This window comes from Penicillium taxi, assembly GCF_028828555.1.
Source record: "Penicillium taxi strain IBT 34144 chromosome Unknown utg000004l_segment0_segment0, whole genome shotgun sequence".
In the NCBI taxonomy this organism is placed as follows: domain Eukaryota; kingdom Fungi; phylum Ascomycota; class Eurotiomycetes; order Eurotiales; family Aspergillaceae; genus Penicillium; species Penicillium taxi.
The window spans coordinates 492797-513811 of NW_026643206.1; the positions used below are offsets into that span (position 1 = coordinate 492797).

The following is a 21015-nucleotide window of genomic DNA, read 5'->3' on the forward strand; positions in this document are numbered from 1 at the left end:
GTACATCAGTTGGAAAATGATTGTTTTTTATTCCGACTTTATCCCAACGTAGTAGTATAACGTGATGAATGGGAACTGCACTGTTTTCTGCCCACTATGGAAAGTCCAATCGGAGAGGTCAAGGCCTGGCTGATCCAGTAATGTGCGAACTTCATTCGCGGTACGGGTTCGGAGACAGGAGATGAGCCCGTCGAACCATATCGTAAATGGTGCCACAGGTAAGATAAATGTGAAGAAGAGATGAACAGGCGAGTTCCAGTACCAGACTAGCGATACGAAGAAAGCCCAGAAAAAAACCAGAAGCGAGCATAGGCATGTCCAAAGCTCGCGCGCCGTGATTTCGAAAATGCTAAAGACAGTTAGAGACAGATCCGAGAAAATATGGCATCAAGAGGGATTTAAATTACATGAAGGAATCAGCGGACTCGATTGCATTTTTCAGGATCCCCGCTGCGTCTTTGTCTCCGAAGTGGTGAAAACAGATATTGAAGATCCGGCACTCTTTCTTAGTCTTTGCAAATCTCGGGATAGCCCGTGCATCAACCGGAGTCTCAATAAACGTCACATTCTGCTGTTTTTTCGAGATGCATTCCCATTCTTCAACGTGCGGGTAGAGATCGCTCAAAACGAATTGAACAGAGTCTTTGCCCTCAGACTCAAGTTCTTTATTGAGTTCTGATTCCAGGACTGGCGTAGGTCCACCTGCACCAGCGCAGATATCCAAGACTGTATATGAAGAAAGGTCTTTTAGATGCTCTCTGAATACTGCGCATGCCTGTGTGGCCAGACTTCCGTGGCTCCAGCCGGGAATTCTGAGGTTCCAGAGTTGAGTTAGAGAGAATTGTTCATGTTGGTGAAGCCAAGATGGACACCATGTTTGATCACCAATTTCAAGAAGCTGTGCTCGAGTCCAAGGCATGTTTAAGCAGTCGATCAAAGGCAAAACAGGTATAATGAAGTTGTTGGGTTAATTCCCGCCAGTTATTACGTAGTATTGTAAAAGCTTTACAATACAGGCTTTTCGGAAAGTGAAAAATACGTACTTTTATTACGTCGGACTGGTCTATACAAATGAAAAATGGAAATTTGAAATTTGTTTCTGCTTGAAAGAGCAAATATCAATCATTTCAATACATCTAGTCCTATGCCGAATACCAGCTCTAATGACAGCTCTCGAGCTTCACTCTTTTTGGCATACCAATAGCTAGGTGTCTGGATAATCAAAGATATCAACATAAGCTCTCCCAAGATCTTGGAGCGGTATCGATCACTATAAGTTTCGTAATTTCGTTATAAGGCGATCGAGAGCACGTAGATGTGCGGTATGTGCAAGGGTGTAATTTTGCTGAAAATGGCAGCTCCAACATCAACATCAGGTCATACTGGAGGGTTGTGGACATGGAGGCGAAGCCGACGGAGTAGAAATTGGAGTCATCCTCTTCTTGCTTAGCTTCTTATTTTGCAACATTTTATAAAGACCATTGCGTGAAAGCTTATTGTCAATCAAGGAAAGTTGGTCTTTCACTGTGATTGAAGGATTCTCTTCAATAGCAGCATATAGCCTCTGTCTCTCTTCTTTGGTGAGCTTAAACTGTCCACCAGATCCAGTGATACGAGCATGATCAGTACGCTTGGATTCCATTTTCAGCGTGTAGCCAATTGTCGACTTTGGGATATGAGGGAACGCTTTATGGATGCGCTTAGCACCCCAGCCATTTACCCGCTTCAGCACACATATTTCTGCGCGCTGAATAGGAGTGAGTTGTTTTTTGCGAGCTGGAGTCTCCTGGGCTGGAGTGGGATCTGACATAATGTCATATTATGCGGAGTAGATCCGAGACGATAAATACCACGCTGTTTGACCAGGGGCAAAGTGGGGAATACTAAAGAGTTGGGAGCTTTTCTGACCGCTTCTCAGATTTCTTGCTTGTAAGACGTATCCTAGAATAAAGATATTCACACTGTTGAGTGAACTTGGAAAAGCTTAATTACGGGCATTTTGCAGATCTGGGCATGAGAATGCCCAATAAAATGAAATCTGTAATTCAACCTAATAGCTGGCATAAAGTACCAGAGTCTAGATGAGCTGATTTGGTTCCAAGGTCTAGGAATTTGCCGGCAGTATAAATCCAATTCTTCAGTATTCCATGGGTACGCGAAAGGCGGTCAAAGTATGGTTTCATTATTCTCCACTTCAGATCATCCCATGTTGCTGATGCACAACAGCAAAAAGCAATCATGAAGGTTATCATTGTCGGCGCAGGTCTAGGTGGGCTATCATGTGCAATTGCTTGCTGCCGCGAAGGTCTTGAAGTAGAGATCCTTGAAAGATCCCTAGAAGTCGGCGAAGTGGGAGCAGGAATCCAGATCCCACCGAATGGGACCAGAATCATGCGCGACTTCGGGCTCCTACCCCAACTGCTCGAGAGAGGGAGTCAAGTTCAGCAGGTTGATTTTCGAAGGTACAAAGATGGCAATCTGTTGCGAACAATGCCATTTGGAGAGAACATTACAGATGAATTCGGGGCACCATGGATGTTAGTAGTTGAATCCTGATCTACCTTGGTCCTTATAGATCTTAAAACTTAATTAGTATTATTCATCGAGTTGACTACCACCGTATTCTCCTTGATGAAGCACTTCGATTATGCGCTTCTCTTCAACTGGGAGCTGAAGCGACTCATGTTTCTATTGAAGAACCGTCGGTGACTCTTGCTGATGGGAGGATGGTATCAGGGGATGTTATAATCGGTGCTGATGGTATGCTGAGGATAGTCCTCGGGTCATACTTTTAAGACCACAAGCTGACATAAGTAGGCCAAATGTCTACAATTAGAAACACAGTTCTTGACGCTGAACATACTCCAGTGCCTACGGGTGACATGGCTTATCGAGCGACCTTCTCCAGGAACCAGCTCGAGGCTCTGTGTGATGACAAAGTCAACGCTCTCTGCCAGAAAATTGCCGTCACAAGCTGGCTAGGACCAGATAAGCACGCTATTTTTTACCCTGTTCGTGGCGGGCAGGAATTCAACCTTGTACTCCTTCGACCGGACAACTTGTCTACAGATACCCGCAGAGAAGATGGTGATGTTGAGGAGATGCATGAAAGTTATGCTGACTGGGATGAAACGTGAATACTTATGCAAATCCAAAATAACTGAGGTTGACCGGCTAATCGTTTCTAAGCCTACAAAAACTAATATCTTGTGTACCATCGGCCGTGAAGTGGAAGTTGACGTATCTTTCTGAACTAAAGTCTTGGACAAAGGTCGGTATAGTCCATTTTCCTCAATCTTCGCATTATTGATGAAAAACCAGGGATCCGTTACTCTACTGGGAGATGCATGCCATCCGACCCTGCCATACCAAGCACAAGGAGCTGCTATGGCAGTAGAAGACGGAGCAGTGGTTGGTAAACTTCTCGGCCTACTACAGACCCATTATCTGAACTCAACTAAATTTGGAAACGACCAATCTCTATCACGATTATCAACACAATACCTAATAGCCGGTGTACTAGCGCTCTACGAAAAGAACCGCAAATCACGTACCACACGAAATGTTCGCGGGGCAGTGATGAACCGAAAGCTTTTTCACATGCAGGACGGCATCTTACAAAAGATTCGAGACTTTGTGTTAGGCTACACGGGGGTGACACGAAAGAGCGACTGGACATGGTTTTCCTCTTTTCGACAGAGACAGACTCTTGGGCTTGATGTGTTGCAAGACTGTGAAAAGGCTTTTGAAGAGTGGAAATTGTCGATCCAAGTATGATAGCACCAGCTATTATATCTGTTTCCTTCAAAGGAATCAGATATTGGAATACTGTGGTACTTAGGTATGTATCCTTAGGAACCTTGGAGGTTTCAACAATACAGAACATCTTAGATCATCTGGGCGATGGAATATTAGTAAATTAAAAGCAGACCACTATCTCCAGGGTACATCATCGAAATCCTCTCAGACTCTAGGGCTCTCATATCTTGTAGCATGAGGTTCAAGGTTACTCGAGATTGGTCAAGTCTGTACATAGTACTGCAGTATTCATGTCCAAATACTAATCGAGTATCAATGATATAAATTCATTATTAGAATTTTAATTTTTATAAATCTGAATAGAAATGGTAACGGATACAAATCCGTCAATCCGTCAATCCGTTAAATCAGTTATATTTCCTATTTAGTTTCAGCGGATTAGAGTACAATTTTTCTGATTCCCTTTATTTAACTAAAAATGGAGCCGACCAGACGTGTAACTCGACGCCATCAAAAAGATTTCAGACCATTATTATACTTCCTATGATGGTTATGATCCTAATGATCTTCCAAATGAAATCGAATCTCAATAGAATCATGATAACTCCACTTAGCTAGTAGAAACATCGCCAAACAGGGTTAGTACGAAGTCACCTGACATAGACCCGATAAGACACGATAAGACCGACTCCACCAGAAACTCCTACAGAAGCTCCAGAACTCCAACAAATTCCCCAACCCATCCAGCAAGTCACAAAAAGCAGCAAGAATGGTGAAACCCCTCACATTCAAAGGCGACAAGCCCAAAAAGCGCAAAAGTCGCACTGACCCCGAAAACCCCTCCAAAAGTCGCAAAACAGACACAACCGCAGACACAGACGCAGTCGTACTGCACAAGCAAGCCACAGATGAGCAAGACGACAACACCGAAGATCAGACCTGGGTATCAGCCGATGCACCAAGCGACATTTCCGGGCCAATTGTTCTTGTTCTTGCGTCTGAGAAGCCAACGTGCGTGGCTAGCGACGCGACAGGCGTCGTGTTTGCGAGTCTGTTAGAGAATATTATTGAGGGGGATGCGGGGACTGCTGAACCGCATGATGTGCGGCAGGTCTGGGTTGCGACTAGGGTTGCAGGGACTGAGTCGTTTAGTTTCAAGGGTCACCATGGGAAGTAGGTTTGGATTCACAAAGCATCCAACTCGAATTCCATACTAATCCCACTGGCAGATACCTAAGCTGCGATTCACACGGTCTACTAAGTGCAAGCGCCTCAGCAGTATCCCACTACGAAACATACCTAGCAATCCCAAGCGAAATACCGGGCACGTTCGCGCTCCAAACGCGCGGCGGTGACGCGGAGTCCTTCATCAGCGTTAAAGAAAGCAGCAAAGCAAAGAGCGGGTTCGAGATCCGCGGTGACGCAAGCACAGTGTCGTTCGACACGACAGTACGGATCCGGATGCAAGCGCGATTTAAACCGAAGCTGCGCGCGTCAAAGGAGTCGAAGGCTTATGAGAAGATTAGTCGGAAGGAATTGGAGGAAATTGTTGGGAGGAGTTTGAGCGAGGAGGATGTTAAGAAGTTGAGACGGGCTAGGAGGGAGGGGGATTTTCATGAGGTTATGCTTGATGTTAAGGTTAAGGGGAAGCATGATAAATATGCTTCTTTTTAGAAGCTGTGTTATGATGAGGGATCTGGTTTTTGCGATTGAGTTTCAATGTTCTATGGGTTGATTGGGATTGCATCCTGTTTAAAAGCTGCAAATCAGGAAGGATGCGTGAACGGAGTTCAAAATCAACTCAGTGGACTTCTTACAAAGCGAAAATACTGCTATAGATAGAAAGAAAAAGCCATAATCTTCTTTGCTTATACTAGAATATCCGAGTCTTCAATGTTGTATCAAGTAGCTTAATCATGAAATTGACAATATACAGTTCAGGACCAGGACCAGGACCAACAAATGAAGCGCGAGCGAACAAGAACCTTAGCAATGAGACACGGAGTAATCAGCTCTGATGATTTTAAGAAACAAAATCTTTTGATTTAAATACTAGCACAGAGAGAAACGGAAGCTCCGCGAACCACATCGGGATCAATTCTGCTCGTCATAAATATCTTGAGAGATGAGTCTATGGTAACAAAGAAAGAACACGGAAACGCAGCAATAGCGACTGTGTGGGTGATCCGTTTCCCCGGGTATGAGTTCTAACTTAGGAAAAGTAGTAGTGAAAGTAGAAACACGAAACCAAGTCACGAGTGAGAGAAAAGATCCCTTGATTGAACAAGGGCATCCGGTAAAAGAAAAGCAAGAAGGGAAAAAATAGGTAAGAGGGGCAATAGAAGAAATAGCAAAAAGGTCTAGCGGAGAATATCTTTCGGTGTAAGCATGTGAAAAACTGATGTCGCGGGAGAGGTTTGGAGGTATCCGAATTGTACAGAGTCATAGATAAGAGGGAATAGATATGGGAATAGGGAATCAGGAACCAGGAATGGAGATCGGAAGTGGGAAGAGGAAGATTCAAGAATTGAGTGAAAGACCTTGGAAGCGGCCGACCCACTCGGCCTGGGATGAGTGCATGCGCGCACCGTTGCCAGTGCCTGCAGGATAGTCGGAGAGTGTCTCCAGAGTAGCATCATAACCGGTGGGGGAGTAAGGGCCAAAGGGATCAGCTTGGCTCTGTCGTGGGGATTGAGTGAACGGTTGGTATGATTCTGGGAAGGCAGTGCGCAGCATAGGGTTCAACATCTGCTCCCGTGCTGCATCAACAGTGTCCCGTCCATAGCTACGTCCATCTTGATGATGACGTTCAATATGTGATGCATCCTGGCCATAAAGAGGGTTGGCCATTCCAGGTCCTGGCAGACCGGCTGTGGGTGTGACAAACGAAGCAGGGTTGATGGCGGACATCCAAATTCGAGTCTTGTAGATCTTGAACAGATCAGTAACCAGCGAGTTAAAGTTGATGTAGGAGTCAGCGAAGTAGTAGAAGGTTAGTTTCTTCCAGTCCCTGTAAAAATGGTTAGATCAGATTTAGATAGTATACAGGGGGTTTCATGCTTACATTTGGAATTCAGCGTCCAGAATCTCCATATTCAACCTATGCTCAGCAACCTTTGCCTGACAGACTCGCTTGGCCTTGGCCTCGTTTCCTTCTTTATCACGTAAATTCATAATCTCATGGTTCTGTGCCAGGCGTTTGATCAGTTTCGGCTTGATTTCTGCGCTGTTTTCCTGTGCACCGTGTGCATGAGGACCCATTCCTCCGGTTGCACTTCGGTTCGCAAAACTTGCGTTGGGCACACTGGAACTTTCAACCTGGCCTTGGCGCGAGAACATCATGAGCCACTTGTAGTGCTCCTCTGCATACTGTTGTTTGAGCTCACGAGCCCGTTGGAGAGACACATTTGCTTGTTGAACAGTGCCCAGGTCCGTACCACGATCCGCCTCAACGATGACAAGATCACCAGCCTTCACTTGCAGACCGGTATCTTCCTGGATGTAAAAGACGTCCGCGCGGTGGCACTTGAAGGTGACCAGATACAGCAGATGGTTCTGGTGGGCATGTGACACGGCAGGAGCCTGACGTCCATAAGCCCCAGACATGGCATATTGATTGAGAGAAGCAGGAAGGCCAGAGGAGCCATCAGCGCGCAACTGCTCATGTGGGTAGAATGCCTGGGCAGAGTATTCGGCAGCATTTCCATATCCATCATCGCGATCTCCCGATGCACGAGGGGTTGCAGTGTTGTGTGAATCAACCGAGCTCATAGATCCGTGTCTGACAGGGATATCGGCAAAGGAATGACGGCGACTCTGCGGTTGATCAGAAATACTTCCAAATCCGAGGGTCGTCTGCCAGTGAGCCTTGCGAACATTTTCCAGTGCACGATTCTCCAAGGGGGTTGAAAAGGACGAGAATTGCGGGTCTAGATTGTTTGAGTGTTCTGAAAATCGGCGTCTGGCAGCTCCAAGCAGGTTACCATAGCCTTGGATGTCACGCAATTCCCCAATATCCTCATCAGCAAGATCACGGTCTGGAACACCACCTCGCATGCGATGAAGGGAATGAAGACCACCCGCGACAGAAGCAGACGAAGAAGCCCGCTCGCGGAACCGACTATCCAATTGACTAGCCGCTGCCTGGCGTAGGAGTGCATTCTCACGTGCCAGCTGCTCGATCGTGCGAGCCTGACTGGCAGAATAGCTCATATCCCCATCAGAGCTGCTCAGACTATCGATTCCGTCGTCATCCTCTCGGACGCGATCGAGCATGGCTGGGTCGTGACCCAGCTCGCCCAGCATACTTGGTCGTGAGACGCGTTGCTGAGCCGAGCCCCGAGAACGGCTTGGGTATTGCATCGGGCCTTTATTCGCCATCATACCCAGATACTCTGGATCCATCTGACCGACTGAATATGATTGAGAGCGATAGGTCTTGGGGGTGGGCTGTAGTGGAATAGAAAATGGAATGGCCGATTCACCAGAGATAGTGCGTGTGATGGGACTAAACATTTCATCTCCAAGATAACTACTCGAGAGTTGAGTGGAGGTCATGGTGGGAGAAGGCACGATTTCGGACAAGCGTGAAGGCGGTTCTTTGCGGGAATCTCCATTCCAAATCCCAGTTCCCCAGGAAAAAGAGCTACCGGCTTGATTCCAATTGTATGAAGCACTCAGACCCGGGCTACTGTTTGTCCATGGCGCCTGGTCACTTGCAGGGCTCGCAGGGTTGGATGGCGCCGAGGAGAGAGGGCCTGCAGGCAAGGAATGTTTTCGCTGAATGGAAAGAGGGACCTCATTCAACCAGGATGTCCGTCGTACTGGTTTAGTTGCGGGCGCAGTAATCGAGTGACTCAACAGCAGATGGTCCCCATCGTCATCAGATGACGCAAGCGCTTCTGAATCAGGTGTGGAGCGGCGCAATCCTGGATGGCCTCTCTCCAGTCTAGTGGAAGCATTTGTCGCCGGTGCAGATACAGGTGAAGTACCTGATCGGGTTACCGATGTTGATTGTTTATTGGATGGCGCAGCCATGATTTCTGAAACGGAAATACTGTAATGCTGTCAGTTTAATGTCCACGCGCAAGTAGCGTTCAGCTAGACAACGCTGCCGTAAGAATGTGTTGGGCAATATAGGCTGAAAACGACTCGGGCTGGGTTGAAATCTGCTGACCTGTATTACTTTACGGTGTAGAAAAGGGTAAAAGGGGTATAGAATCTGTGAGTCGGATCGAATACACGCGAGAAAATACTAGTCTTCTTCCACGCGCTCGATGTTTGGAAGTGGCAATCTTGATTCGGTAGATGGAGGTATACGCTGTGTACAACACTAAATGCAAATTAAGTCAGTGGCGACACTCATTTTGAGATGAGGGCATATGAAGAAAATTGAAATCGCAACGGTAAGAGTGCGGAGACCATGATGCGCCGGGGCACGTGTTGGGTGGCATGACTGGCATGGAGCCTCATCGCGGGAAACCGGGGATCTTCAGCCCGGGGCCCCAGGGCGCGCATTAGGAAAAAGAGGGCGGGAATGATTATTGAAACCGCCAGATTGCAAAAGTGTGGGTGAAGTTATAGGGTAAATGCAGAGACCGCGCGACAAGAACAAAGCGACAAATGAAACAGTGTCAGCGACACGAACCTGGCAGAGTATTATCCAACGACCTAAGTAAATCCAAGCGTAAGGTATCCGAAGCTTGAAACGGTAGAACAATTAAAAGACGAGGAAGGGTGTAAGTTAAAAAAAGAAAAAAAGTAGGGGTAATCGAGTCTGGAGAAAATCCGGGGAAGTGAGAAAGGGTGACAGGTGACAGGTGACAAATTGAGGGGCGGACTCACCTAAAGTCAGGATACTCTATTCAACGACGACGCGATGGATCGTGTATCGTGGATCTCGTCAAATGAATCCTGGTGAGGAGTGAGGGAGTAGTGGGGGAGTAGTGAAGAAGTGGAAGGGTGAAGGGCGAAAAGTGAAGAGAGTGAAGAGTGAAGCGGCCTAATGACCAAGGGCAATCCAAATTTCTATGGAGAGATCTGAGAAGATCTGACAGAAGCTCGAAGATTGAAATAGAGAAGAGCAACCGAATCCCTTCAAGGACGGCGCATGGTGAAATGGAAGTAGGAAGGTTTGACAAGAGCGGGGGAAGAAGAAGAAGTTGTGGAGGATGAAAGTGAGAGAGAAACTGGGGTAACTTTTACTCCGGATCTGGTAATGACCTCGGACCGCTGCTATAATTTCTCGTATTTTATTTTATTTATCTTTTTTTTCCTTCTCTTTTACTTGAATCTCTAATCTATCATCTCTTCTTAAATACCGAGATGTACTTTAGATATTACCCCTCAGCTCACTCGGGAACCAACATTAGTTCATTTAGCGGGTCTATAGAGAACTGCTCTATCAGCCCATTCAGCACTGGTGCGTGGTTAAAGTCATCTCGCACGGCCTCCGTCACACACTTCAATTTGCGGGGTTTCCTCACTTAAACCCCGGATTTATTTCAAGGTACTGTATATGGTGGGGAATGTTGATATCCCATAGGTTGTCGAAAAAAGAGGCTGATCCCGCCTCGTTCTTTATTCTTTCTTCTCTCCTTTCTCATCTTCCCCAGTTTGCGTGGAAAGAGACCTCGAGAGTTTTGATAGAGGATACATTCCGTGCCACTAAAAACTTATGATGGTGAAACAAACATGTAGTTTATCCACACGAATCAAATCCGAACGTCCGTTCTACTTGAAGTGGGCCAATGTTGAGTGCTTGAAGTGGGGTTGAAGCCAACCCCACTTGATGTCATTTAGATTTACACACCTAGGTAAATATGTAGTAACTAACTACTACGTATTTATATAGTAGCGGAACCTTTCAAGGTTGGAGAGAAAGCACTAATTACTTTCCTGGGTAGTATGTAGTATCAGTTCAAGTGGCGTGATACGAAATACAAAATACAAACTCAATTAACTCATAGGTATTTAGTATTTAGTCTAGGAAGATCACCTCCCGAGGTCGTTTCAAGGTTCTTTCCTTGTTCTCATATGAAGTGGTCTCTATACTCCATTACGTGATCAACACGAGACATTGCCACGCTCACTGCTCACGTGCCCGTATGTATGTATTGACCACCAATTTTAAACTGCAGTTTCAACTTGACTACCTATTATATTATTAATAGGAAAAAGTTGATGGTAATATTATCAAAGACCTTGAATATTGCATTTCAAAATTGATGTGCTATGACCTCGAGTGAATGCAGGTCAAGGACTGTGCAGTGCATACACTGTACATACTGGGGTAATCAGACGCCAAGACAAGCCCAACTAGTTTTGTTAGTTAATATCTCTCTTCCCACTTTTCCCCCTCTTTTGCAGAGGCCAGACTTGAAAGGACCAGTGTGGATAAGGATAAGCGAAAACGCAGATTGACTAGTCATTTCTTTTCTACTGTGTAATTTTTGTAATTTTATAAATTGCCAGGTGTTCTTTTCATTGTTTTAGGGCAAAGCTCTAGCTCCAGATCTGAGACTTGGAAGTTTCTACTCTCTACGTGATTTCCATGTCGCTTAACTAAGAGCAATCTGATCTAGTCTGACTAATCTGTCTCCTTAATTCCATTAACCTCCTATCTCGTATTTATTCTGCCGGTATTCTGCCGGCATTCCGCCCCCTGCTCAGAACCCTGGAAATAACATCTCCCTAGTTGAACGCTAACCCCTATTATACCAAGTCAAGTATAGAATTATGCTCAAAAGATCCTATCAACTGAGTTTTGTTATAAAATTCAGACAATCTACAACATGGCGGTGAATATAGAACATACTACAGCACAACCTCGTGGGCGGTGTAAAAAGGCGGTGTATTTGATGGGAAAATTGGGAGAAATCTTCTGGGTAAGGTATTATGGTAAGTGGTACGGAGTATATGATATATCGAACAGGTTTGATTAATCTCGCATACTCATCTGCATAGATCTAGCAGTTCGGACTTTACTATTGCTTGGTTCCCATGTATAAACTTAAAAAAGACCCGAAAGTCTGGTAAACAACCCGCTTCGGTTCGCTTCCTATTCTTTCAAGTTCTCTTGACGTTTTGGTTTTGTTCCTGTCTGCTTTACCCTAATTCACTGTATATCGCTGTATAAAGGTGTGTATGTGTCCAATCTTACTGTGGATCAGACTAACCTGTCTCGCTTCCAAGGTTAAGGCGCAGTGACCATCGTATGGAGCAGAGTCGCATCCCTTTTCTTCCACCAGACTCTCTCATATCCCAACAGACTCTGATCTCTATCTCCAACGGCAATCATGGATATTGTGCAGCGCCGGAATCTCGGACAGAAACAATAAGCCAAAACCCTAGAATCGCATCTTCATCCTCATCCTTATTCTCTGGCTCTGGCTCTGGCTCGGGATTTGGCTCTCCAATCGCAATTGCACATTGTCTGCCATGAATCCTCCACGACTCGAGCTGGCAGCCAGCGACGAAAGACAACAATTTCTAGCCCAACCGGTACCGGCACCAGTAGCTCCGCAGCGCCCTGGTCTGGGCGCGCGTACTTCTTCTGCTCCATCGGGCGAACTATATAAACTGGATTCAGGCCGCAAACCGCCACCATCGCCAGGACTGAATTTACCATCAATGACTGAGATGATAGAAAAACAAGGACCCAGCTCTGCTGCCTGGCCTCGCTCCCATGGCGATGAGGTGCGTTTTGCCCTGCAGATCATGCAGAGGAGCATCACGTCCGTGTTCATACTAACTTACCTTGCAGGAACCACCCCACACCGGTCTCCCCGAAGTGACCATTGCGGTAGTGGGTGAAGATAATGCCGGCAAAAGCAGCTTCATAAAGTGTGCGCTGGATATGAAACAGCCATCGTCTTCAATTTTAACTAAAAAGAAGATGTCATTGGATGGATCGATCTATGCAGTGGGCTTGTTGGAGATCGATTTGAAACAGGTCATATTCGAAGGTCATAATGTCATGTGGCCGAGAGTTGGAAACGACAAGTCTGTTCCCATCATCGATGGAGTACTTCTGCTCCATGATTCCACTCAACCGGATAAGGTCGATGTGACGACTGAACTTGCAGGTAAGCTCTCCTTAGAAGTGGCCATTGACCATATTATTTTACCGCTGCCTACTAACCTTTGGATCGATCTAGACGCGCTTGGTACATCGATACCATTCCTGCTAGTCGCCTGTAAATGTGATCTGCGCCCGGAAGACAGCGATTTAGGCGTATCGAACGACCGACACCATATTTATCGAACTTCACCAGATTCACCAAGATCTCAACAAATGTGCATTGCCCTTGTTCTGAGATCGGTTATACTATCTCGAAAAGGTATTTATTTCCTGTTCAATTCCCTTTTTCTTACGTCCCCTATGTCCCCTGTCGGTCTGGAGCCATGACCCCCTCTTGGGCAAACTAAGTGGGTCGAGGCCGACATGGGAATTTAGGGATTCGCTCTTTTTTTCTTTCGTCCAAGTCGGAATAAGCTAGAAAAGGAGAGTCGGAGTTCATAAAGTGGCGTCTCGCTCTGTTTGACCAAAAAAAAAAAAAAAACTGATTTAGAGATTCTGTTCAGGCCTGGTTACGTCCGACCATATTTATAACCCTCCCAACCCTTCCCCGCGCTCCCCGTCTTTCCTTCCCCATCCTACTCAAGGCATTCACTCTCGTGCCAATCCACAGTCTCCTTTTATAAATCCTGGAGCTGCTGGCGGCTCATTGACAGGTCTGGCTCTGTCCGAAGCCGATGACCGGGACAAGCCTAAGCCCCCGTCTCTCAATCTGGCGCAACAACAGCATGTTCCATCTGCTCGAAATGCTAGGAGAGACTCACGACCGCAAACTCCACCTTCTGGGGCGCGGCTAAATCAGCGCCGACCATCTGCACAGGGCTCTGCTCAGGGAGACAGCCCACCACTCAAGGATTACAACCTCCGACCGCAAAATAATTGGCGACATAGTGGCGACGCCTTCGATACCTTTTTGAATATGGATGATGAGATGGATGATGGGCAGCCCGTGAGCCCAACCAGCGCCGTGCGCACAAAACCAAGCAGCGAAAGCAGTTCCAGCGCTGATGTTGGAATTTCCTTCGATGAACTGGTCGACCGCCTCGTCGCCGTGCCCTTATCGAAACAAGACTCCAAATTCGTCGCTATCTTCCTCTGCCTCTACCGAAAATTCGCCGCCCCATCCACCCTCCTCAATGCCCTAATAATTCGGTTCGAAAAGAACGAAATCAGCAATGAGGACCAGCTTGCTCGAATGGCAAACCAGCTACGACTATTGAACGTGATAGCCATATGGGCTGCCGACTACCCGGGTGATTTCGCTTTCCCCAGAACTCGAAAGCGCATCAATGACTTTGTGTGTACGCTTGAAAAGAGCCATTTCTACATGTTTGCCGCCAAGGAAATTGGATCTTTTTTGGAGCCAAACGCCGAAGACGATGATATGGGCTGGGCATTTCGAGATGGCGAAGACGATGATTCAGCCCCTACCGAGACCTTTTTCGACAATTCCGGCCGAAGCTCACCAGCACCCTTCTTGACAGGCTCTTATAACGACGAAGACGAAGCAGAGGAAGACCCTCTATATAGCATGAACGCGTTGGATCTCAGCGACGGGCCCCATGATCGACTCTCACGAACATTTTCCGTCACATCTACTACCGACAAACCCTCCTCAACCCTCAACCAATCATTCACCGTTTTAACACTAGAGGCTTCCCAGAAAGAGGCCAATCGATTAGAACTGACTTGTCGTACTCCACTCACCAAAGTCCAATGGCGGACCTTCATGGACATTCCCGAGGAGGACTTCGCCCGGGAACTTACCCGCATCGACTGGATCGAATATAATTCATTCCGACCACGCGATCTCGTACGCCACGTCAGCATCTCAGGAGTTGACAAGGAAAAGATCAAGAGCCTCGAGAATGTCAACCGGATGATCAAGCAGTTCAATCACCTGGCATTTTTTGTGGCGAGCATGATCCTACTCCGGGATAAGCCCAAGCACCGAGCAAGGTGCCTGGAGAAATTCATGGGCATTGCAGTGGTGAGTCTCGCTCGCATATTTTCTTTCATATACCACAAGCTAATTTTTAATTTTTTTTTTCTTCAGAAACTGCGACGACAAAATAACTACAACTCATTAGGTGCTGTCATTGCCGCCATCAATGGCACACCCGTACATCGTTTAACACAGACCAAAGACTTGATCCCGATTCCAACCCAGAAAGAATTCATGCGGCTAGTCATTCTCATGAGTACTCAAAGAAGTCACTTTGCCTACCGTCTGGCCTGGGAGAACTCGTTCTCTGAACGAATCCCATTCATTCCGCTGCACCGCCGCGATCTCGTTTCCGCAGAAGAAGGAAACAAAACCTTCTATGGCGAGAACAAATCCCGCATCAACTGGAAGAAGTTTGAGGTTATGGGTGAGGTGGTCCTTGGTATTCAACGGAGTCAAAAAACCCCCCATCCTCAGGCCCAGAAATTTGAAGAGATCGAAAGATTAGTCCTGGATGCCAAGCTATCGGGTGATGAAGAGGTGAGATTTCAATCTGCATACTTTATGCGACGCACCATACTGACTCTAAACAGGATTTGTACGCCCGTAGCTTGCTCGTTGAACCCTCCACCAGCGGCGAACCTGTACGAAGGAAGTTTGGCTGGCTCCGCGCCTAGGCAAATTGAAAATAAAAGCAAAAAAAAAAAAAAAAAAACAATGAACAAAAGGAAAGGAACAGGAAAGGCCTATGGACAGCATCATTTGTCGTATTTATTTTTCCTTCTACATACCCCATTTTCACGTTGATACGCTCCGATGATTGATATATATTGATTTTTCTTGGTTGGAATTGGCCGGCATGAATGTACGACTGGAGTGATGAAGGCTCCGATACGAAACTCTTTTGTATATAGGTAGCGATATGAACAACGATATTCAACACCACCGTGCGGATATTATCTACTGCGACACATGAAACATATTTTACGAAGCTCAGTTCATAATCGAAATAATGCCATGATGAAATCGAGGCTGAAACCACATCACGTGACTCGGTCACTCCAAATTCCAAATCTAGAACCCCATTTCCATCCAACTAAACCAAGGACCAAAAATCAAATTTAAACACAAAATGTCCCAAAATCTCGCCCCAAAAACCCGCTCAGTCTACCGCGCCCTCCTCCGCGAGCTCCCAGGCCACAAATGCTCCACACCAAGCCCACTACACAGACGTCTCCGCGAACTCTTCCGCGCCGAGCAAACAAGCACTTCAACACTCCTCTCAGAAATCACATCCACATCTACATCTTCATCTTCGTCAGAATCTGCAGTCCCAAAGCCATTCTCTGTTCCATCCACAGCAGAAGAATATACCATCCGCATCCAGGAAGCCGAGCAGCTGGCTCAATACGCCAAGGCGCAGCGAACGTATTCGCTGCTTTTGGAGCGGTATAATAATGGAATGAATATGGATGAAGAGGAGAGGATTCGGCTGACTGCGAGACGGGTTGGGTTTGATTTGCCAGAGTTGCATGATCCCAATGCTAAGGAGGACTGAGTGGACGTTCATCCTTTGACTGGAATGGATGGCCATTCGGAGTTATTAGAGTGACCTGGATGAGGTTCTTGGCTCGGTTTTGCTTCTTGGGGCTGGCTCATTTTGGAATGCTTGGTTTTGCGGTTTAATCTAGAAAACCATGGAAGAAATTGAGGGTTAAGGGATGCGTTACCAAACTGGGGTGGCTCTGCAGGGCTTGTATACTATTTACTTCATGACCGACTGTACAAAATATTACATAGAGGCGTTGATACATTTAGGAGTTCTACGGGTATTTCGTATATTCTATAATCTATTCTGGACGGGTTCTTGTTGGCGTGGTAGGTATGGTAGGCGTTTTTCATGTCTCATAAGTCGTCCTGTCAGGCTCCGTAGGAATGGAGAGGCCTGGTGAATCACAATTAGCCGACTCTTGTCGTGGTATTGCGGCAAAGTCATCGCAGGCGGTATAAGAGACGAGGACGACCGGGGTATATACTTGGAAGAAGGCCTGACTTAGGCCTGAGAAGTAGGTGAGGCAGCAGCCTTCAGCTATTTGTCAACTGAGTTCGCTCCATCTGCCTCATCAGTGTAGAACTTCCCTCCTCGTCCTCAATCCCGACCTCAATAGCAGTCTTGGGCCGATTCCGATTCAAGCCATCCAACAGAGTACACGCCTTGCATATGCGCTGACTAGACATGTAGCCACAGCGTTCACAGTGTCCCATAGTCTGCACCTTGATCTTGCGCTGTGTCCTCGACGGACCAGGTAATTTGATCTCCGTCTCGCGCACTTCAGCAGTCTCATTCTCAGCCAGTTCTTTCTCCATAGCGGCCATTTCACCACCGCTCGTCCGGCCATTCTGACTCCCACACCCACCAGCATCATCTGCCTCAGCAGCATCAGAGCGGCATTTCTTCCCGCTGTCCCTAACAGCACCAGGGACAAGAACAGCCATATCCTCGCCGCTCTTCACAATATCCAAAATTGAACTAGGGCGGATCTTCTCAAGATCCTTAATCAACGTGCGCGCGCTACCCCGGAATGCCTCGGGGGAGTAGATACATTCCGTACTGAAATAATCGAGCTGGCGATGATGGGCGTAGAGGACAATTTCCTTCTCATACGCATACTTCAGCGGCTTGCTGCGCTTGATATCCGACGCAGAAGAGTCAGTCACAATGCTTGTTCCACGAGACAGACGCGGTAAGTCACCACGCAGCAGATTCATCATCACAGTCTCAGCAACGTCATCCGCATTGTGGCCTGTAACAACATGCTGGATGTTCAATCGTGCTGCGCCTCGATCAAGCGCCTGTCGCCGAAACACGCCGCAGTATGTGCAGTTCCCTTTCTTGCCAATCTGTTCAACAACCTGGTCCATCGTCCACCCGTATAACTCGCCGTACCCCACAATCTCAAGTGGCATTTCATACTGCACCGCATTGCGCTTGACAGTCTCGAGACTGTCGTCGCGATAGCCGCGGATTCCCTCATCGATAGACAACAGACATAAATCTAGACCGTAGTCGTAGCGCTCGTTGAGGGTTTTTAGTACGGCAGCTAGTACTGTGCTGTCTTTACCGCCGCTGGCTCCGATCGCTACTCGTTCGCCGCGGAAGAAAAGCTTGGAACTGGTGATTGTTTCGTGGACTTCGGTTTCGAATATTTGGAGGAAGCAGGCGCGGCAGAGTTTGTTTCTGTTTTTAGGTCGGATTATTACCGCTCGGGCTTCTTTACAGTTGTAACATGTTGGTGCCATGATGTGGTTGTTGACTCTTGAGTTGCAACAAGTTCGCGAACAAAAATAATTTATTTTCCCCGCAGTGGCCCGTGACTTGTAAGCCAACACCACCCATTGGATCAACTGTGAAATAGCTGGTGAACTGCATATATGCCAGCTGGTATGAATTCAATGGCTACTGATTCAAATTGAACTAAGCAGATTTAAAGCAAGGCATTATAATCAATATTCACGAATCACTAGGCTAGCATATCCTTCTTAGCACAACTCAGAGCAGGGCAGACCTCATCATCTTGGCTCTGACCACAAGATATCTTCTACTTCGCCGGCCAGGTTTCTCCCTCAGCTTTTTCGCACTCAAAATGATCTGAAATGACACTACGCACTGTGTTCATGACATACAATGGCGCTTTCTCAGACTTATGGTGGAGTTGGCCGCTGTTAAAAGCATCGCGGTCAAGATTCTTCTGCGCATTAGTGCAGAGTACCTTGTCTTCTTCCATGGCTCGTACGTACATTTAACCAATGATATTGAAGTCCTCATCAGAAGAAACTTTGTTTCGGTACACTTCAAAGGCCATTTTAGAGCTGTTTGTTTGGGCTGTTTGGAAGGAGTTTCTGGATCATGAGGAAGTGTTATCAAAAGATAATCAATATACAACTTACAACAAGACCATGACAGATACTGGGAAGTAATAAGTACTGGTAGTGTAAAACCTCTTGGTGAACTGCTCCAGCGTAGAAGAGCAGTGATGTTGGATATGTCCGTCTTCGAGTTCTCTATCAAAAGAATCACGGTTGAGAAAAGCAGGAATCTCGGCATACGTCGTTGGAAAGTGGTATCATTCGTTGAAGTCATCAGGAATAATCTTTCAGTTGAAGTGCCCATCTAGCTCATAAGAGTGTTGAAGCTGATAGTCATCGAAATTGTACAGATTATACCTCTCTTGCTTGTCCACGTCCCGAAAGTGTTCTTATGAAACCTTCAGGCTTCACATCAAAATTAATACTAGCAAATCTGTTGGCATCAATCTTGATATGAATATGATAGAGACCATTCTGCGTAGGATCAAATTCATGTAACTGTTGATAACCCGGTGTTTTTACCAGTTTCCCATTGAGTCCATAGGATCAGCCGTAAAATTGAAAGACAGGCTTTTGACATCTCCAGAGCCCTCCGTCTCAATGACTTGAAAGGTATTGATGTTGTTTTTTCGGTCACGAGTGATGATGAAGTCGAATCTGGTAAGTTCGTAGCGGAGCCAGTCTCAGACAGCTGTGCGTGGTTATAGCCATAGTTTGGAAAATATAGCTTAGCGCTCGAGATCATACATCTCTAGTGATGTATACCATTACGCAGGAAGAGCACGTCCTCGCGTATCTTTGATTTGTTTTTTTGGAGGTGCATTGTTGAAGCTGAAATAGTGCAGCATGTAATTGGCCATAACCGATAGATAAATTTTAATGAAGCTCGAGAAGTGCTGAGAGAGAGAATCATCATTCCACAAGAAGGAATGCATCATGGTCATCTTATTATAACATTTAGTCTCATTCGATATGAAGGCCTATCTTATGAAGGCGTATCTACTTGTTGATCCAATATAGCGGGTTCTTTCACCATGTCCAAACAGCATAGCCGTTAGGTTGATTGAACAGGCCAAATGATCATAAACCAGCTGTTTTATTCGGACAGACATCTGCCGAGGCTGCCACCACTTTGAATCCAAGTTGATTGACTCTCTTGCCAGCACATACGATATTGACGAATCAATCATATCTGTTTTTAGCACCTTTCGCATTTCTTGTCTTTTTATCCATTCTAAGGTTACTGGATGACCAAACGTGAACTAAGGTCAAAAGATCAGAAATAATTATCTCTTAACTATGCGCTTCTTAATGCCGTATAACAGGTACATTGTTAAAGGTATCTAAGCTGATTAGGCTCTTCGGCCATTGACCCGATGACCGCCTGACACGTAGTAACTCATTGAAGATATAGAAGGCGGCGATCTTCAATTATCCATACATTTTGTGTGACAGACGGGATACTTCTTTAGTAATGACTAAACTATAAGGGAAGTCCCTCAAGCTACAAATCAATTTCTCTCCTATTGCAGAGAACATTACCGATGATTTGGTGCGAGAGGGACTTTTGACTTTCAAATTGACGCCCATGTTTCAATACTAGCGAGTAATGATATTTCCTAAGTAGGAAAAATTGGCTGGATTTCAAATCGTCACTTCGCTAGTGCTCGTGGGTAATATCAATAGAAATCCTGAGTAATATTGTCCTGAATATAGGCTCTGGAAATAGATAGCCAGGTTGACCTTTAAGGGACGAAAAGCCAAGGGTGAGCGCATCCTGGAAGCTACCTAAGAGCTACCTACCTAGGATACTAGAATTTGATACCTTGGTCACCTGGGCAGTCAATTACCAAACATAGAACATCGAAGCCACTATTACTTGTATCTAATTGGAATTTGGAGTGCCTATACATAGTTACATGCCAGGTGATCTCAGTATACTTCCAATATTGGCTTACACCTATCTAGTCACCCAAGTGGATCCCCAGGAGATCTTGGTGAGTACATAGTTCACGGGCCTTTGGTCGTCCTATCAGCCTGGGAAGTTCCACAATTTTCACTTTCCATCAGATCCATGATGTGCCCAGATGCGATGTATCTAGTATTCACTTGAATTTCGATGGTAGGGATCGATGGACAAAAAGAGCATACCTCGACGTCACCTATGAATGTGATGATAACCTTGGAATAAGCAAAGCAATACTTATTTTTCAGGGCGTGACTACCAGTCTCCCTCTAATACTACGCTAGCAAATAATTGAATCAGTTGTAACTTGTAAACTGCTATGAGTTTCAGGTATCTCGGGTCTTCCAGGTTCGATGCTGAAGTTGGAATAGACTCATCGCCCTTTTGGCTTTTGGAAGT

General features: G+C 46.2%; 9 protein-coding genes across 9 annotated transcripts; 3 read left to right on the forward strand and 6 right to left on the reverse strand.

Moving 5' to 3' along the window:
- Positions 1 to 27: 27 nt before the first annotated feature.
- Positions 28 to 919, reverse strand: N7495_005095 (uncharacterized protein; the record flags this gene model as incomplete). The annotated part of the gene is made up of 2 exons (XM_057207746.1): positions 28 to 349; positions 408 to 919. The coding sequence occupies 2 exons, from the start codon at positions 917 to 919 to the stop codon at positions 28 to 30; spliced, it is 834 nt and encodes a 277-aa protein (XP_057061520.1).
- A 453-nt stretch (positions 920 to 1372) lies between these two features.
- On the reverse strand, positions 1373 to 1810 carry N7495_005096 (uncharacterized protein; the record flags this gene model as incomplete). The annotated part of the gene is made up of 1 exon (XM_057207747.1): positions 1373 to 1810. The coding sequence occupies one exon, from the start codon at positions 1808 to 1810 to the stop codon at positions 1373 to 1375; it is 438 nt and encodes a 145-aa protein (XP_057061521.1).
- Positions 1811 to 2059: 249 nt separating this feature from the next.
- On the forward strand, positions 2060 to 3777 carry N7495_005097 (putative salicylate hydroxylase; the record flags this gene model as incomplete). Its single annotated transcript, XM_057207748.1, has 6 exons — positions 2060 to 2151; positions 2199 to 2537; positions 2594 to 2760; positions 2818 to 3133; positions 3190 to 3271; positions 3322 to 3777. Coding segments are annotated over 6 exons (1452 nt in total), but the record flags the coding sequence as incomplete, so codon positions are not given.
- Positions 3778 to 4528: 751 nt separating this feature from the next.
- N7495_005098 (uncharacterized protein) lies at positions 4529 to 5433 on the forward strand (the record flags this gene model as incomplete). The annotated part of the gene is made up of 2 exons (XM_057207749.1): positions 4529 to 4932; positions 4989 to 5433. The coding sequence occupies 2 exons, from the start codon at positions 4529 to 4531 to the stop codon at positions 5431 to 5433; spliced, it is 849 nt and encodes a 282-aa protein (XP_057061523.1).
- An 846-nt stretch (positions 5434 to 6279) lies between these two features.
- N7495_005099 (PSP1 family protein) lies at positions 6280 to 8796 on the reverse strand (the record flags this gene model as incomplete). The annotated part of the gene is made up of 2 exons (XM_057207750.1): positions 6280 to 6769; positions 6824 to 8796. 2 exons carry the CDS (start codon positions 8794 to 8796, stop codon positions 6280 to 6282), a joined length of 2463 nt encoding a protein of 820 aa, XP_057061524.1.
- Positions 8797 to 12198: 3402 nt separating this feature from the next.
- Positions 12199 to 16341, forward strand: N7495_005100 (putative Ras guanyl-nucleotide exchange factor RasGEF; the record flags this gene model as incomplete). The annotated part of the gene is made up of 6 exons (XM_057207751.1): positions 12199 to 12456; positions 12524 to 13150; positions 13332 to 14828; positions 14895 to 15323; positions 15377 to 15427; positions 15973 to 16341. 6 exons carry the CDS (start codon positions 12199 to 12201, stop codon positions 16339 to 16341), a joined length of 3231 nt encoding a protein of 1076 aa, XP_057061525.1.
- A 527-nt stretch (positions 16342 to 16868) lies between these two features.
- On the reverse strand, positions 16869 to 18083 carry N7495_005101 (putative PP-loop ATPase superfamily protein; the record flags this gene model as incomplete). The annotated part of the gene is made up of 1 exon (XM_057207752.1): positions 16869 to 18083. The coding sequence occupies one exon, from the start codon at positions 18081 to 18083 to the stop codon at positions 16869 to 16871; it is 1215 nt and encodes a 404-aa protein (XP_057061526.1).
- Positions 18084 to 18382: 299 nt separating this feature from the next.
- On the reverse strand, positions 18383 to 18583 carry N7495_005102 (Rieske iron-sulfur domain-containing protein; the record flags this gene model as incomplete). The annotated part of the gene is made up of 1 exon (XM_057207753.1): positions 18383 to 18583. The coding sequence occupies one exon, from the start codon at positions 18581 to 18583 to the stop codon at positions 18383 to 18385; it is 201 nt and encodes a 66-aa protein (XP_057061527.1).
- Positions 18584 to 19001: 418 nt separating this feature from the next.
- Positions 19002 to 19473, reverse strand: N7495_005103 (Rieske iron-sulfur domain-containing protein; the record flags this gene model as incomplete). The annotated part of the gene is made up of 3 exons (XM_057207754.1): positions 19002 to 19148; positions 19229 to 19332; positions 19416 to 19473. The coding sequence occupies 3 exons, from the start codon at positions 19471 to 19473 to the stop codon at positions 19002 to 19004; spliced, it is 309 nt and encodes a 102-aa protein (XP_057061528.1).
- Positions 19474 to 21015: the final 1542 nt, after the last annotated feature.